The sequence below is a fragment of the Nomascus leucogenys genome, chromosome 8, assembly GCF_006542625.1.
Source record: "Nomascus leucogenys isolate Asia chromosome 8, Asia_NLE_v1, whole genome shotgun sequence".
NCBI classification, from domain to species: domain Eukaryota; kingdom Metazoa; phylum Chordata; class Mammalia; order Primates; family Hylobatidae; genus Nomascus; species Nomascus leucogenys.
Genome location: NC_044388.1, coordinates 79,866,590 through 79,885,709, shown reverse-complemented (window position 1 = coordinate 79,885,709; position 19,120 = coordinate 79,866,590). Strand labels below are relative to the sequence as shown.

Here is a 19,120-nt window from a genome sequence, read left to right as displayed (position 1 = left end):
TGATGACTATTTTATTAGAGTCTGAAAAATGATGATTTTCTTTCTTTCTTTTATTTACTTATTTTTTGGGGGACAGCCTTACTTTGTCGCCCAGGCTGGAGTGCAGTGGGGCTGCAGTCTCCGCCTCCTGAGTTCCTCAGCCTCCTGAGTAGCTGAGATTACAGGCGTGCACTACCATGTCTGGCTAATTTTTGTATTTTTTTTGTAGTGACAGGGTTTCACCTTGTTGCCCAGGCTGCTCTCAAACTCCTGGCCTCAAGTGATCTGCCCACCTCGGCCTCCCAAAGTGCTGGGATTTCAGGCGGAAGCCACTGTGGCTGGTCTGATAGTCTAATTATATTATCCCTTCAGCATTTATTAGCTATGATTTGTCTGTAAAAAATATTTTCTCAATCCCAGCACTTTGGGAGGCTGAGATGGGCAGATCACAAGGTCAGGAGATCAAGACCATCCTGGCTAACACAGTGAAACCCCGTCTCTACTGAAAATACCAAAAATTAGCGGGCGTGGTGGTGGGCGCCTGTAGTCCCAGCTACTCGGGAGGCTGAGGCAGGAGATTGGCGTGAACCCGGGAGGTGGAGCTTGCAGTGAGCCGATATTGTGCCACTGCACTCCAGCCTGGGTGACAGAGCGAGACTCCGTCCCAAAAAAAAAAAAAAATTTTTTTCTCTTACCAGCTATTCGGTTCACAGAAATATAGTCTGTATAAGAAAAACATTCTCTTTATCTATTTTTAGAATAATGAACTGTTGCCTCAGCAACTTCTCAAGATGACCAGTAAGTTGTTTTCTTTTTTAAATGGAATGTTACTATGTATTTATAAATTTGGGTATATTTGGTAATGTATTTCAACCCATTGCAATCATTCTTTTTTGGAGACAGGGTCTTGCTCTGTTGTCCAGGCTGGAGTGCAGTGGCACAATCACAGCTCACTACATCCTGAAATATCTAGGTTCAAGTGATCCTCCCCGTTCAGCTTCCCAAGTAGCGGAGACTACAGGCACACATCACCACACCTAGCTAGTTTTTAAATTTTTTGTGGAGGTGAGGTCTTGCTATGTTGCCCAGGCTGGACATTCTTTTTGATACTAAAATGATCTCATCTTTGGTTAATGGGAGTTTCTTCAAGTTGGCTTCTGTCTCTTCTCTTTTTCTATTTTTATCATGAAAAAAATTTCAGTATACATACAAATACAGGAATAATAAAAGGAAACCCATGTTTATACCTGTCCCTAAGATTCAATAATTATTAAGATTTCATCATACTTGCTGCAAAATCATTTTAAAAATACAATATAGAGTCTAACTTTTTTATTCTACAGTGTGTAACGTTTCCCATATGCCTTGTGGGCCTAGAAGCACTGATCAAGACTGACTCGGGCACCTACCACTTTACAGAGCTGGATTGTACCACACTGTATTACTTTTCCTCCTCATGGGCAATTAGGTTTTCACTATTATAAATGCATGCTGCAGTGAACATTTCTGAACCTGTTTCTCTATGCTTTTATCTGAGAGAGTCTCTGGGTGTATACCTGGAAGGATAGTTGCTTCGTTGTAGGATATGCTCTGTTCAACCTTATATTACTAAATTGCTTTCTAAAGTGATTGTACCAATTTACATTTACCCTTTTCCTGTTTCACTGTTTCCTTACTGATACTTGATGTTATCAGATTTTAAATTTTTGTTAATCTAACAAGTATAGAAATTGTTTTAATTTGTATTTCCCTGTTTATTGGTGAGATTTATTCATTTATTCACCAAATCAATTATTAAGCACCATGTACCATGCACTATTCTGTGTTTAATATACATCAGAGGTTGAAGATCCCTACCCTCATGGATCACATAGGCAGAATCAGACAGTAAGCAAGAAATATAATAAATATAGTTGAGTATTAGAAGGTGAGAAGTGCTATAGGGGATGTCTGAGTCATTTGGATTGCTGTAACAATGCAAACTGGATAGCTTATAAACGACAGAGACTTATTTCTTACAGTTCTGGAGGATGGGAAGTCTAAGATCAAGGCACTGGCACATTCATTGTCTGATGAGGGCCCATTTCCTGGTTCATAGATAGCACCTTGCTGTGTTCTCATGTGATGGAAGCATGCTCTCTAGAGCCTCTTTTATAAGGGTGCTTATGCCATTCATGAAGTCTCCACCCTTATGACCTAATCATCTCCCAAAGGCCCTACCTCCTAGTACCATCACACAGGTGAATTTTTGGTGGGGGCAGGGGTGATGGGATACAAACATTCAGACTAAAGCGGGGGGAAGATATTTTTTCTCCATGTAGGTGTTATACTACTTTTGTTAGATTTTTTTTCCTAATTGTTGCAAATGGTACATTCTAAAAATTACATTTTCTAGTCGGTTATCACATTACTATTATAAGTAAATGCTTTGCTGATCATCTTTTTAAAGTATTGATCTTACTCATCAACTCTTATTATTAATAGTTCTGATAGTTTAGAGATTCCCTTAGATTTTCTATGTAACTAGGTTTTGCATCTTTAAATTACAGTTTTTATTCTCCTTCTAGTCCTTACGCTTTATTTTTCTAAGTGTTGAATTGTTTATACATTATTTATATATATATATTATATATAATATACATATATAATATACGTATATATATGTAATATATATTTTTTCTTAGATAGATTCTTACTTTTTCACCCAGGCTGGAGTGCAGTGGCATGATCTTGGCTCACTGCAGTCTCCACTTCTTGGGCTCAAGTGATTCTCCTGCCTCAGCCTCCCAAGTAGCTGGGGTTACAGGCATGTGCTACCACGCCTGGCTAATTTTTGTATTTTCAATAGACATGGGGTTTCACCATGTTGACCAGGCTGGTCTTGAACTCCTGACCTCAAGTGATCTGCCTGCCTTGGACTCCCAAAGTGCTGGGATTACAGGCGTGAGCCATTGTGCTGGGCCTGTTTATGCATATATTTTTATTAACAGACTTCATTTTTTAGATGTTCTAGATTTACAGAAATATTGAGCAGATATTTATCCCCTCCCCCACCCCATCTTATAGTTTCCCTTATTATTAACATCTTACATTAGTGTAACTGCCCAATGGGTTCACCTTATGTGCTGCTTAGACAGAGCTGATTTATGAAGACAGGGGAACTGCAGTGGAGAAAGAGTAATTTACTCACAGCCAGCTGTGCAGGAGACTGCAGTTTTATTATTACTCAAATCAGTCTCCCAGAGCATTCAGGCATCAGAGTTTTTAAAGATAATTTGGCAGGTAGGGGTTTGGGAAGTGGGGAATGCTGATTGGTTAGGTTGGAGATGGAATCATAGCAGGTAGAAGTGAGTTTTTCTTGCTGTCTTCTGTTCCTGGGTGGGATGGCAGAACTGGTTGGGCCAGATAGGTGGTGTCAGCTGATCGATCTAGTGCAGGGTCTGCAAAGTATCTCAAGCACTGATCTTAGGTTTTATAATAGTGAAGTTATTCCCAGGAGCAATTTGGGGAGGTTCAGACTCTTGGAGCCAGAGGCTGCATGACCCCTAAAGTGATTTCTAATCTTGTAGCTAATTTGTTAGTCTTGCAAAGGCAGACTGGTCCCCAGGCAAGAAGGGGGTCTTTTTGGAAAAGGGCTATTATCAATTTTATTTCAGAGTCAAAACCATGAACTGAATTCCTTCCCGAAGTTAGTTCAGCCTATGCCCAGGAATGAACAAGGACAGCTTAAAGGTTGGAAGCAAGATGAAACTGGTTAGGTCTGATTTCTTTCACTGTCATACTTTCCTTAGTTATGATTTTTGCAAAAGCAGTTTCGTTAGTATGATACATTTGTTATAGTTAATGAACTAATATTGATACATTATTATTAACTAAAGAGTATTTTTTATTTATTTTATTAACTAAAAAATAAAGCTAAAATTCCATAGTTTATTCAGATTTCCTTAGTTTTTACCTGGAGTCTTTTTTGTTATTGTTTCAGGATCTCATCCAGGATATTGCATTACACTTAGTTGTCATGTCTCCTTAGGCTTCTCTTGGTTGTAATATTGTCTCAGACTTTTCTTGTTTCTCATGACCTTTTATTTAAAACATTCAATGCCTAAGACATCTAGTATAATTTTTAACATTGTAAGAGTGGAGAGCCTTGTCTGTCTTCTGACTGTAAGGGGACTGCTTTATAAGTTTTAAAGTATGCTGTTTGCCATGGATTTTGGTAGATACTCTTTATCAGATTAAGGAAATTCTATTTTCTTTCTTATTTTTTAAGCATTTTTGTCATGAAAAAGTATGGGGTTTTATCAAATCTTTTTCTGCATCTGTTAGATCACATAGTTTTTCTCTTTTGATCTGTTTAATATGGTGAATTACATGAGTAGATTTTCAGATATTGAACTGGCCTAGCATTTAATACCCACCTGGACAGGATATATGTACATTTATATGCTAACTCACATATGTATGCACACATATACATACATATTCACATATGAATATTACACACACTTATTTAATATGATAGGTTTGGCCTAGTAATCTATTAATTAGGATTTTTGTCTCTATATTCATAAATGAAATTGGCCTGTAATTTTTCTTTCTTCTATTATCCCTGTCTGTTTTTTGTAGACAGATTTTGTAGCTTTTTTCTTAGCCATCTTAACATCATTAATTATACTCTAGTTAGACTTAAGCTTTCTGTTTTGGGCCTGGAAGAGATTCATTAAATATAGCTTCTGAAAATATCTACTCTGATCTCTTAGGTCTGAATTCTTCTTAATACTTAAAATTTTGGGATTCCTCATGGTTATGTCTATGTACTGTCTACAAAAATCATAATTATTTGTAGTGGCTATTATTTATAACCAAGTCCTTTTGTTATTTTGGAGTGGATCTTTGACCTTCAACATGTTTTGAACCTGGCTGGGTGCAGTGGCTCACACCTGTAATCCCAGCACTTTGGGAGGCCGAGGCAGGCGGATCACCTGAGGTCAGGAGTTCAAAACCAGCCTGGCCAACATGGTGAAACCCCATCTCTACTAAAAATATAAAAATTAGCCATGTGTGGTGGCTCACGCCTGTAATCCCAGCTACTCGGGAGGCTGAATGAAGCACAAGAATTGCTTGAACCCGGGAGGCGAAGGTTGCAGTGAGCCGAAATAGCTCCACTGCACTCCAGCCTGGGGGAAAGAGTGAGAATCTGTTTAAAAAAAAAAAAATGTTTTGAACATTTTTGTGATTGGCAATTTTGCTAGTGCTATCATATTGTTTACATTGTACTTGACTTTTCTTATCCATGGAAATTAGTAATAACAGTATCTACCTCTGACATTTATACCATACTCTATTGCTTATAAAGTATATTTATATACAAAAACCATTTGAAATGCTCTTCACCACTGATACTCGTAAGAGTGTTATGTACAACACCATCAACTTTTGTCTGGATTATTGCAGTAATTATTTCCCCTCATGTTCCCTACAGTTCATCTCATATAGCAGCCAGATTGATCTTTTAAAAGTATAATCAAATCATAATTCTCTCATGCTTAAAACCCTAAAGGGCTTCTCAGTACACTAGAAAAGTTCGAATTCTTACCATGATTTACAAATTCTGTTTTGCCAGTGCCTAGAACAAGGCCTTGCACATAGTGGATACTCAATCAATATTTGTTGAGTTAATAAGTAACTCGTTCATTGGCAGTTTTAGAGAAGCTCTGACTTGCCTCAGATCTCATAGCTTATGAATAAGTGACCAGGTCAGGATGAGAACTCCAAATCTCATGTTTGCAAGTTGCCTGGCCGAGATACATTTTTCTAATTCTCCAGTGGACTCTGAACCAGACTATTCTCACTGTCTTCCAGACTCTGTGTACCCCTGTTAATTTGTTTGTGCCTTTCTCTTTCTGTTTTACCTTCTAAATCGGGCCCATCCTCAAGATTTGGACATAATTATTTTCCTTTTATGGAACATTTTCTTATGTCTTCAGTACCGTGTACTTGTTTTTGTGGTGGTCGTGGTGGGTGGGATGGCAGAGGTTACAGTGCTAGTGGAAGAGGAACTCTTATAGATACCAGATATTGCACCACATGCTTAGGTAAGCAGTTCCACTTATTTCCCATGTGACCTTATGAGCAAAGAAGCACTATTACTTAAAAATGAGAAAACAGCCCCAGACAGGTTTTCACTTGCATCACCTGAATGGGGAAATATTCTATACATTAGCCCCAGGAAAACTCAGAGGGCTGTGAAATATTCTAAGGATTCTAAGACCAAACCTTCTACAGCTGCCTGGCAGAGCTGGGTGGGTGCCCAGGTGCCCTTGGTCAGGACAGTTCTTCATTATCCTTCCTTATTTAGCCTGTCTCACTTGGCCAGGGCCATAACCGATAGGCTGGCCTATATGTCAGCATCACACAGAAAATAGGAGCAGGATGTTCTGTTTCTGTTCAATAAAAATTTTGTTTCCAAACACTAAACCTTTTTATGGGTAGCTGTGATTTTTTTCCCTGTCTTTACTTGGGCTTCTGATTGTATTTATTTATTTATTTTCTCCTTTCCTCTTCTAGTATTCTAGTCAAGAAGAAAGCCAGAGGAAGCCATTGACCACTGCTGCCGCCCAGTGTTGTAAGTGAGAAACTTGTCTATGAATCTCTTTTAATTGTAGCTTTCTGTCGCTTCTCCGAACATGGGTTATTCTGAGCTGGGTAGGATGGAGATGTCGTGTGTAAGCAGAAGATATTCCTGAAGCACATCTGTTCAGGCGCCTTTCTCTGATGGCTGTCTATCTATTAGCTTTAGGGAGAAGTTTTTTGGTTTTGTATAGGGGGAGTAGGGCTCATCTTTTTTTCTACATTTGTTAGCTTCTACCCCGGAGGAATGATTTAACCCTCTCTGTCCCTGTTTACCTGTTATTATTCTTTAAGGCTCAGTTTAAATATCATCACTTCTGGGTAATCTTTGTGCTGTTCTCTCCTTCTCCCAAGTCTAATTTAGGTCTCTCCTGTGTGCTTCCATTTTACCGTGTGCACATCCATCATATGACATATATATATTTCTTTGACATGAACACAAAGTTTTAAAAGACATAGACATTGTTCCATTTTATATTCTTTGCGTTTGGCTCAACACCTATGCATAGTACACCTCAATAAAATTTGATAAATGATTGACTTAATTTCTCCTGAGATTGATTTGTCAAGATCACACAGATTAATTCTTGAAATGAGCCATACATTTCTGGTATATTGTTACCTTCTCCCCAGTTTCCCTCAAAACAGCTTGAGACACTAAAGGACTGACTTAGAGTCTGACCTATTTCACTTTTTCAACCTGTGATATGTGTGTGTGTGTGTGTAAGGGGGTATGGGGGGGGGATTGTGATACTTTTGTGTTGCTCTGTTTTTTCTGAATCTCATGCCAAACTCCATCAACAAGTTGAAGATGATGATAATGATTGTAGCATTTGTTGTTGTAATATTAGTAATAATAAGAACTATAGTCTGGGCATGGTTCCCAGCACTTTGTGAGGCTGAGGCAGGAGGATTGCTTGAGCCTAGGAGTCTGAGACCAGCTTGGGCAACATACAGATACCTCATTTCTACAAAAAAAAAAAATTAGCCAGGTGTGATGGCATGTGCCTGTAGTCCCAGATACTTGGGAGGCTGAGGTGGGAGGATGGCTTGAGCCTGGGAAATCGAGGCTGTAGTAAGCCATGATCATGCCACTGCATTTGGTACATTTGGTTTGCTGCCATTGCAGCCTGGGCGACAGAGCAAGACCATGTTTCAAAACAAACAAACCACAGCAGCTAACACTATTGAGGTCTTACAGTATGCCAGATGCCATTCTGAGACCTTAAGTATTCTAATTTATTTAAACTTCACAACAACCCTAAGACAGATTTTACTGTTGTTCCCATTTTTGAGCAGGAAACTGAAGCATAAGTAGATTGAGTTATTTTCCACAAATCACATAGCTAGTGACTGGTGAAGTAAATATTCAAACACAGAAAATCTGACTTAGTAGCTCCTACCTCTGTGTGAACCACTGTGTTATACTGCTTCCTTCATATTGTTTCTGAAAAGGAAAACTTTTGTCCATGGTTTGTGAATCCGTTGGTTGCCTTCAATTTGGTACATTCCATAGGCCCACTTTCCTGATAAAACTAAAGGCCAATGGTAGAGGTGAACTTTTTTTCTTTATTTAAAGAAAACCTATTTTTCATATGATTTATTACTAACTTTTGTTTTTTGCTATTTGGGACCGAACATTTAAGGTCATAGGAGGTCAGAAGAATCTGAATTGAAAACCAGGTTTTCAGGTTTACAGGTCCTTTTCAGAACTCACTGTAATGAGTTCATTGTGATTGATTTAATCTTTTAAACCTTTTTCCAGGACTGCTAATGAGAAGCAAAATGTAATGATTGAGATTTCACTTCCTACTCCTTCCTGGTCTCATTGATGAAATACAATTGAAGTGATTAAAGCGCAAATGCCAAGAGGGCAGGAGGAAATAAAAAACCTTAAATAATCAAGCAACTTTATTCCCATACATTTTTCATATGTTTACAGGCTATTTTATTTTTCTATGAATAAGCCATTCTTGTCTTTTGCCTGCTCCCTCGTATATTTTTATTTTGAGAAACGTTAAACCTATAGAAAAGTTGAAAGAACAGTACCAAGAGTGCTCATTACCCTTTACTAGGTTCAGTGACAAGCATTTTGCCAGATTTGCTCTTTGCCTCATCCCCCTCTTATTTTTCTCTCATGTTTCTCTATCTCTGTCTCCATACATACATACACAAAAATACAAGTATTTTCTGAATCATTTGAATATAAGCTGTGCATGCTATATAACACATCAGCATGTTCTGCTAAGAGCTAGGAAAGTCAACATAACTGAAATACCATGATCATAATCAAGAAATTTAAGACTGATACAGTAATATTGTCTATAATACAGTCTATATTAAGAACTCCCTAATTGTCCCCAAAAATATTTTGAAAGCTTTTTTATACATTTTTAAAATTTTTATTTATTTTTAATTTTTATGGGTACATAGTAGGTATTTATGGAATACATGAGTATTTTGATACAGGCATACAATGTGTAATAATCATGTCAAGGTAAATGGGATATCCATCACCTCAAGGATTTATCATTTCTTTGTTACAAATATTCCAGTTATACCCTTTTAGTTATTTAAAAATGTGTAATAAATTATCGTTGACCATAGTCACCCTATTGTGCTAGCAAATACTAGATCTTACTCATTCTAGATAACTATTTTTGTACTCATTAACCATCCCTAATCTCTTCTTACCCCTAACTCCCCTTCCCAGCCTCTGTTAATCATCCTTCTATTCTCTGTCTCCATAAATTCAATTGTTTTAATTTTTAGCTCCCACAAACAAGTGAGAACATGTGAAGTTTGTCTTTTTGTGCCTGGCTTATTTCACACAACATAATGTCCTCCAGTTCCATCCATATTGTTGCAAATGACAGAATCTCATTCTTTTTTTTTATGGATAAATAGTACTCCGTTGTGTTTATGTACCACATTTTCCTTTTCCATTTATCTGTTGATGGAAGCTTAGGCTGCTTTCAAATCTTGCCTATTGCGAACATTGCTGCAACAAACATAGGAGTGCAGATATCTCTTTGATATACTTTCATAGCCTTCCCCCTCCATGATCTAATCAATAACCATACATTTCATTTGTTGTCCTGTCTCTTTAACCTACCTTCTTTCCTTCCTTCCTTCTTTTCTTTGTTCTTTTCTTTTCTTTCTCCCTCCTTCCTTCTTTCTTTTCCCTTCCTTTCCTTTCCTTTTCCTTTTCCTTTTCCTTTTCTCTTTTCACTTTTCTGTTTTTTCTTTCTTTCCTTTCTTGAGAAGGAGTCTTGCTCCATCATCCAGGCTGGAGTGCAGTGGCATGATCTTGGCTCGCTGTAAGCTTTGCCTCCCAAGTTCAACCAATTCTCCTGCCTCAGCCTCCTGAGTAGCTAGGACTACAGGCCATGCTACCACTCCTGGCTAATTTTTTTGTATTTTTAGTAGAGACAAGGTTTCACTATGTTGGCCAGGCTGTTCTTGAACTCCTGACCTCCAGTGATCCACCCACCTCAGCCTCCAAAAGTGCCAGGATTACAGACATGAGCTGCCGCACTTGGCCTAGTCTTCTTTAATATAATGAAAAAAAATCTGGCCAGGCACTGTGGCTCATGCCTGTAATCCCAGGACTCTGCAAGGTGGAGATGGGTGGATTACTTGAGCCCAGGAGTTCTAGACCAACCTGGGCAACATGGCAAAACCTCATCTCTATAAAAAAATACAAAAATTAGTCAGGCATAGTGGTGCATACCTGTGGTCCCAGCTACTTGGGAGACTGAGCCAGGAGGATCACCTGAGCCTGGGGAGATCCAGGCTGCAGTGAGCCATGATCATGCCACTGCACCCCAGCCTGGGTGACAGAGTGAGACCCTGTCTCAAAAACAACCAAACCAAACCAAAACAAAACAAAACAGAACTTTGCCTTTTTGGTCATTTATGACATTGATCTTTTTTTATTTACAAAAATAGTTTATTCTAATTATAATCTCTATTCATATGGGGGTATACCTTCTTGTAGGTTTCTGGGAAGCAGTTTAGCAATATGTACCAAGTCTTTGAATAGAAATAGGCTTTGACTCAGTAGCTGAATTTCTGGAAATTTATCCTCAGTCATCACAGCAGACACAGATATATGTACAAAGATGTTCACTGCGGAATTATTTAAGTAGCAAAATTTGAAAATGACTTAAACAGCAGTAAAAAATAATAGTCATTAAGATAGAATATTATGCATTTATTAAAAATCATGCTTTGAATAATAGGAACATTTTCATGGAACTTGGTAAAAAAAAAGTATTACAGTTATCCCTCAGTATACTTGGGGGATTGGTTCCAGGACCCCTGCATGTACCAAAATCTGTGCATACTCAAGTTCCTCACTTGGCCCTGAGGAACCCACCTATATGAAAACTTGGCCCTCTGTATATGCAGGTTTCACATCCTGCATTTTCTATCTGTGTCTCATTGAAAAAGATCCATAAGAGGACCCATGCAGTTCAAGCTTATGTTGTTTAAGGGTCAACTTAAAACCCTCAATGTATGTGTGTATATGTATATATGTAATAAGCAATTTAAGACTTATTGCTAGGAACTTAATTGTGTCTACCCCCCATTTATATATTGAAGCCTCAACCCCCAATATTATTATATTTGGAGATAGGGCCTGTGAGGAGGTGATAAAGGTTAAGTGAGGTCATAATCTGATAGGGCTGGTGCCCTCATAAGAAGAAGAAGAGATAGCAGAGCTCCGTCCCTACCAGGTGAGGACACAGTAAGAAGGTGGCCATCTGTAAGCCAGGAAGGAAGCCCTTACCAGGAATTGAATCAGCTGGCCCCTTGATCTTGGACTTTCTAGCCTCCAGAACTGTGAGAAATAAGTTTCTGTTGCTTAAGACACCCAGTCTAAGGTACTTTGTTAAGGCAATCCAAGAAGACTACTGCAGATTTTGGTACTAAGAGATGGATTGTTGCTGAAACAAATACCAAAAAATTTGCAAGTAGCTTTGGAACTGTGTGATGGGTCAAGGCCGGAAGAGTTTTGAGGTGCATGCTAGAAAAAACTGAGATTTCCATGAAGGGGTTATTAGAAATATGGACATGAAAGGTGATTCTGGTGAGGGCTTAGAAAGAAAAGAGGAGAGCTACAGAGAAAACTTCCATCTTAGAGAATGTATAATTAATCATGATCAGAATGTTGGTATGAGTGTAGATATTAAAGGCAATTTTTGTGAGATCTCAGATAGAAACAGTTAATAATAAGGAAATAACTGGAAGAAGGATGATCCTTGTTATAAGGTGGCAAAGAACTTGGCTGAATTGTGTTCTAGTGTTTTGTAGAAGGTAGAACCTGAGACCAATTAAATTGCATATTTAGCAGAAGAAATTTCTAAGCAATGTTTTGAAGATGTGATGTGGCTCTCCCTTACTGCTTGTAGTAAAATGCAAGAGGACAGAAATGAATGAAGGAAGACTGTTGGACTTCTTAGGTTCTGGAAGACTGGACCATAGAGCTATTTGACTGAATCTGTGCTATTTTCCAGGGAAAGGAAAGAATTACCCTCAAAGTGACAGAGGTCATCAGGGCTGCCCCCCTCACCACAGACCTGAGGGCAAGGTCATTTACTTCATTATGTAAGAGGGCAGGCCTGTCACAGTGAGGCAGCTCCTGAAAAGCCAAGGAGGCAGAAATATCAAGCCAAAGATAATTATTCTTGAGTCTTAGATCTAATGGAATTCACCTTGGTAGGCTTTGGACTTGCTTAGGACCTGTCACCCCTTCCTTTCTTCCCTGTTTCTCTCCTTTGGAATGGGAATGTCTAGCCTATGTCTGCCCTACGATTGTATTTTGGAAGCACATAACTTGTCTGGTTTCACAGGTTTATAGCTGGAAAGGCATTTCGCTTTAGGATGACTCTTTACTCAAGATCACTCATGTCTTATTTAGATGATAATTAGATAAGACTTGGGACTTTAGACTTTGAAGTGGAAATTGAATGAGTTAAAACTTTTGAGGCTGTTGGGATGGAATGAATGTATCTTGTGTGTGATAAAGACATGAATTATGGGGGGCTAGGGCAGAATTCTATGAACTTGATTGTGTCCCCTCCAAATTCATATGTTGAAGCCCTAGTCCCCAGTTTGACTGTATTTGGACATAGGACCTGTGAGGAAGTGACAAAAGTTAAATGAGGTCATAAGGATGGAGCCCTAATCTGATAGGGCTGGGGCCCATTTAAGAAGAAGAGACGGCCGGGCGCGGTGGCTCACGCTTGTAATCCCAGCACTTTGGGAGGCCGAGGCGGGCGGATCACGAGGTCAGGAGATCGAGACCACGGTGAAACCCCGTCTCTACTGAAAAATACAAAAACTTAGCCGGGCGTGGTGGCGGGCGCCTGTAGTCCCAGCTACTCGGAGAGGCTGAGGCAGGAGAATGGCGTGAACCCGGAAGGCGGAGCTTGCAGTGAGCCGAGACTGCGCCACTGCACTCCAGCCTGGGCGACAGAGCGAGACTCCGTCTCAAAAAAAAAAAAAAAAAAAAAAAAAGAAGAAGAAGAGACACCAGAGCTTGCTCTCTCCACCATGTGAGGACACAGCAAAAAGGTGACCATCTGCAAGCCAGGAAGAGACTGTTCACCAGAAACCAAATCTTACGGGAACATTGACCTTGGGCTTTCCAGCCTCAGACTGTGAGAAAATAAATTTTTGTTGTTTAAGCTCCCCAGCCTGTGGTATTTTGTTATGGCAGCCTGAGCAGGTGTATAAACTTATGTAAATGCATCTATACAATTATAAGAAAAATTATTAGGAAAAGAGTGATCAAAATATTAACCAAATTTGTCTCTAGGATATGGGATTGTGGCCTTAAATTTTTTTTGATAGTTAAAAGTTATTATTGGCCAGGCACAGTGGCTCATGCTTGTCATGTCAGCATTTCGGGAGGCTGCGGTGGGAGGATGGCTTAAGGCTGAAGTTCAAGACTAGTCCAAGCAACATAGTGAGACCCCCATCTCTACACTTAAAAACAAAGTTATTATTAAGAAAAGTAAGTGAGTCCTTGTTCGTTCTTCTTTTTTTTTTGAGATGGAGTCTCTCTCACTCTGTCACCCAGGCTGGAGTGCAGTGACGCGATCTTGGTTCACTGCAACCTCCATCTCCCTGGTTCAAGTGATTCTTCTGCCTCAGCCTCTGAGTAGCTGGGACTACAGTCATGTGTCACCACACCCGGCTAATTTTTGTATTTTTGTTGGCCAGGCTGGTCTTGAACTCCTGACCTCAAGTGATCTGCCTGGCTTGGTCTCCAAAAGTGCTGGGATTATAGGCGTTGAGGCACCAAGCCCAGTTGAGTCCTTGTTCTTAACTTGGGTTTGCTGCTGTCTCTCTGTGACTTTGGAAGTCATCCCACTGTCAACTTCAGTTTCTTGTAGTAATAAATGGAGGTGGTGTTCTAGATGATCTCTAGGACTTTTCCAGCTATAGCACATCATATGACTCTATTACTTCCTAGTCCTCAGATTCATTCATATGGATGGCCCCTCCACGACCCAGTGTGTTAGGATCAATCCTCTGCAGCCATTTATAAGATGTTTACAAAGTATTTTCAGAAATCACTGGGCTACTGCTCTAAAGAAACTCTCCCTTTGATACAAGAGTTACTCTGGCTGGAAGTGGTGGCTCATGCCTGTAATCCCAGAACTTTGGGAGGCCAAGGCAGGAGAATCACTTGAGGCCAGGAGTTTGAAACCAGCCCGGGCAACATAGCGAGACCCTGTCTCTATTTAAAAATAAATAAGTTTAAAAATTAAAAAAATAAAAGGAGTTACTGTAGCTCCAGTTATTTGGATATACTCTTAAAGGTGATGGGATTCTTTAAAAGTATTGAGGCAAACTATCTGCTTTTCCCCTTTGTCTCAGGTCAAGCCTTTCTCTTTTAGCATTCAGTAACAACATTCTGCACTCACTTTTATTCTGTGAAGTTTTTGTCTCTTTGGTAACTGATATATTTATTTTAAAATGTTGTAAAGTAATTATTGTGATTTAATTATGTCCATCTGTTTTTTATCCCCCATTTTATTACCAGTTCTAGCATTTAGGCTGACTTGTGCCCATTTCTTGAAAGAAAGGAAAGGCAGAGAGCAGAAGAAGTGATCTTTGTGGTTTTAACTTCCCAAAGCCCGAGATTTTAGGAGAATATACAAAGTGTTCTGGACAAATATTATGAGAGGGAGCAGGGTTTCACCCGAATCGCCCAATTTCTAACTAAGAAGAGCTTCTTTTGACTTGCATGAGAGGAGAGAAATGCAAGAGAATGAGGAGAGAAAGAAAGTAAGTGACCAGAGTAGATACATTGGGACCTTGTGTCTGCTTTCTGTGTTAGGGCACTGGTGAAGCAGCAGGAGTCAAAGAGGGGATGGCTAGGTGTTGTGTCTTAGGCAGATGGACCATCACAAAGAGATTCCTATGCTCCAAGTTGCACATGCTCCAAAATGAGTCTTGGGCTTTCTAGAAGTGGGAAAGTGAGCCTCTGGTCCTATTGGAACCACTTGGGCAGGAATAAGAAATGTCTCTCTCAGAAGTGTTCTCTGTGTCCGAGTGACTAAGGACTGGAGGAGACTTGGACTATCTTGATGAATGCCAGTTCACAAAGACATATCCATGCCATGGGCAGTCACTTCACTGCAGTGTCTTTTTAAAAATTATTATTATACTTTAAGTTCTGGGTTACATGTGCAGAAACACTGCAGTGTCTTATTCACATGCTGTGTCAGTATTCAGAGCAGTCTTCATGGGACAGGGGCAAGAGTTATGTTGAGACTGAAGGATGAATATGTGTTCTAAGAGTGATAATGTTAGTTTTCCTGGGAGACATATTGATCTCTTTGTTGGTGGTTGTTGCCTCTCTGGCTGATATTACTTGGTTGTTCCTGCCCTCTGAGGTATAGGTGAGTGCTGGCTTTCTCAATGGAGTGCAGGTGTGAGTCTCCAAAGGTTACTTTTGGGGACTCCCTGGGGTCTTATGTGAGCAATTGCTCTGGTTCAACTTCTTTTGTCCTGCTATTGACTACTACCAAAAGATGTACGTAGCTTGTTGCTGCTGGTATCCTGTTACTTAGAGGCTTCTTGAATGGGGAAATATCAAGATAACTCGGACTCACCCACATTCCACAGAATTCACATGACCATGGGAACTCACTTATTCTTGCCCTGAGAAACAAAGGATATAGGCAAGCAGTTCCATTCTCTTCTCCGTCTCCCAGCCCTGCCTCCTCTGTTTTTTTTGGCTGCTTAGAAAGGTACACAGTTCACACCAGCAAGTCTCCTGTCCAAGCAGACATCCAACCTGTCTGGCTCCACTCCCATTCTTGTAGGCATCCCTAACCTTTGTGAATTATGAAGCTCCTCCTCACTTGGATTCAGAGCGGAAAAGCATTCATTTTTCCCCTCCCCAGGAGGTGGAGAGGGGAAGGAGTGACCTCTCTTCACCAACAATTGCTCTCCCAAAGGTTGCTGGGTCCCACATTGACATAGACATTCTACAAGACAGCTGACAAGGATCTAGTTAAATTGCCTTAAAAAAATTTCCTGGCTGGGCGCCGTGGCTCACCCCTGTAATCCCAGCACTTTGGGAGGCTGAGGCGAGCAGATCATGAGGTCAAGAGATCGAGACCATCCTGGCTAACACAGTGAAACCCCATCTATACTAAAAATACAAAAAATTAGCCAGGTGTGGTGGAGGGCACCTGTAATCCAGGCTACTTGGGAGGCTGAGGCAGAAGAACTGCCTGAACCTGTGAGACGGAGGTTGCAGTGAGCCAAGACTGCACCACTGTACTCCAGCCTGGGCGACAGAGTGAGACTCCGTCTCAAAAAAAATTTCCTAAAATCTGGATTTGTCTGATTATTTCCTCGTAATTAGATTCAGGTTACTGCACAGCTGATGTCAATTTGTCCCTTTATTTGTGATGCTGATGTTAATTATTAGTTCAGATGATGTTTTCCAGATCTCTTTGTTGCAAAGATATTTTTCTCCTTTGTAACTAACTGTGTAATGGTAGTGATACTTTGAGACTGTGGGTATACTGCTTTTATTTAAACAAACTTCCATGCATTAGTTTTAGGATGTATTATGATCATTGCCTAAATTTATTATTACAGTGTGGTTGCAAAATGATGATTTTCTAATTCTGTCATTCCTTTTTAAAAGGAAAAAATGGTTTCTCTATACTTGCACAATTCTGACACCAAGTATGTTTTCCATACCAAGCAATTCTCTGCTAACATCAACTGAGTGTCTCATGACTTAATTCTGACACTAGAGATGTGGAGTTAGTGCAGACCCTACAAGTTAAGGGCTCAGTCCCACAAGACTGCCTCCCACTTTAGACACCAATCATAAATCCCAGGTTTCTACCTGAACTTCTGACCAACTGGCTATAAACTGGAGTTCCCACAAGCCCCTCCTCAGGTTCAACAATTTGCTAGAATGGCTTACAGAACCCAGGAAAACAGTTAATTTGGTATTATTGATTGATTAAAAGGATATTTTAAAGGATACAAACAGTCAGATGAAATGATACATTAGAGGAAGTCCGGAAGGGTCTGAGCACAGGAGCTTCTGTCCCTGTGGAGTTTCGGGTGCGCTACTCTCCCTGCATGTGGGTGCATTTTTGTTCACCAGTGTGGAAACTCTCTAAACCTCTTTGGCTGGGGTTTTTATGGACACATCATTATGTAAGTATGATTGGTTAAATCATTGAACATTGGTGATTAATTAGCTCAACCTTTAGCCCCTCTTTTCTCCCTGGAGTTTGTGGGGTGGGACTGAAAGTTCTAACCCTCTAATCACAAAGTTGGTTCTTTTGGCAACTAGCCTCCATCCTCCAAGAGTTATCACATTAGCATTAACTCAGGTATGATTGAAAGGAGCTTATTATGAATAACAAAAGACAGTCTTCTTATCCCTATCACTCAAGGAATTAAAAGGGTTTTAGAAGCTCTGTGCCAAGAACTGTGGGCAGAGACCAAATATTTATTTCTTAATTGTGTCACCCTTTTATTATACTGAGTAGTTGTCAGTCTTTTGTAAAGAAGAGCTTTCCCTCTTCTCATACCCCCTACCCCTCTTTTAAAATGAGTATCACTATGGACACGATTTTTTTTTTTTGAACCCAGTGTTTTGTAATCCTGTTCTGCCATTTTCTTTGATGCTCAAATTGTCCTGAATTTGGCCTATGAGTGTTCCTTTTAACTAGATCCTGTGTCCTTTTGACATGGCCTTATCATTCTTTGACCACTTCCTTCCTTCCTTAGTACAAAATATTCCAAGCTCATCTTGTACTTTGCCTCCTCAGTCCTGGAATAAGTCATTTCTCCAATGAGCCTGGTTATTTTTAGTGGGGAATGGTATTTAGAAATCAAGATCTTGGCACTAGTTTTGCTCGTTGCTACAGGAGGGCTCTTGCTTCTTGGGTCTTTGGATAGAACTAGGAAACACACTATGTTCTTCATACTGGTATCACCAGTTAGCACCCTCATCACAAGGTTATCCTGATCTCCTTTCATATTCTCTCTCTCTCTCTATCTCTCTCTCTCTCTCTATATATATATATATAAATATATATGTGTGTGTGTGTATTATGCACATATATATACACATATATATATATACACACATACATGTATATCTTCCAGTGAGAACCTCTGTTCCCAAGAACATCAAATTATTCATTTGCTGTGTCCTGCATCCAAATTGCAGTGCTCCCCCATAAAAGAGATGTCCAGCTCCATAACTTTCCCAATCAACTTTGTGATTAGTACACAAACAAATTTTAGGATTAATATACCCAGTGCTATTATCAACAATAAGACAACAGTCTTTAAGATTCTTGAAAGTTTTTTTTTTAACTTTAGAATATAAACTCACATAAGATTACAAAACCACCAGCACACCAAAAATTTAACAAAATTTTATAATATCATCAGTATCTATCCTGTATTCAAATATCCCCAGTTTTCCCCCAAACTTTCTTGTCCTTTTTGTACCATTGTAGAAGTTAATCAAGGTTCACACATTGCATTTATGTGTGGTGTGATTTGAGTGAAGACCATCTTTTTGCATGTGAATTTCCAGTTGTCCTAAGACCATTTATTAAAAAGGCATTTTCGGCCGGGCATGGTGGCTCATGCCTATAATCCCAGCACTTTGGGAGGCCGAGGCGGGTGGATCACAAGGTCAGGAGATCGAGACCATCCTGGCCAACATTTAGTAGAGGCGTGAAACCGCGTCTCTACTAAAAATACAAAAGTTAGCTGGGTGTGGTGGCGTACACCTGTAGTCCCAGCTACTCAGGAGGCTGAGACAGAGAATGGCTTGAACCTGGGAGGTGGAGGTTTTAGTGAGCCGAGATTGCGCCACTGCACTCCAGCCTGGGTGACAGAGTGAGACTCCATCTCAGATAAAAAAAAGGACATTTCTCCCCCCATTAAATTGCCTCTGCATCTTTGTTAAAATCATTCTTACTACCACCACAAG

General features: G+C 39.8%; 1 protein-coding gene across 4 annotated transcripts in view; it reads left to right on the top strand.

Moving 5' to 3' along the window:
* UNC13B (unc-13 homolog B) overlaps positions 1 to 19,120 on the top strand; it is a 236,655-nt gene that overhangs the window by 83,868 nt on the left and 133,667 nt on the right. For all 4 annotated transcript variants that reach the window (XM_030817512.1, XM_030817515.1, XM_030817516.1 and 1 more), the window contains exon 7: positions 6,547 to 6,604. In XM_030817512.1, the coding sequence (XP_030673372.1) occupies positions 6,547 to 6,604 (58 nt within the window). The remainder of the gene's footprint in view (positions 1 to 6,546; positions 6,605 to 19,120) is intronic.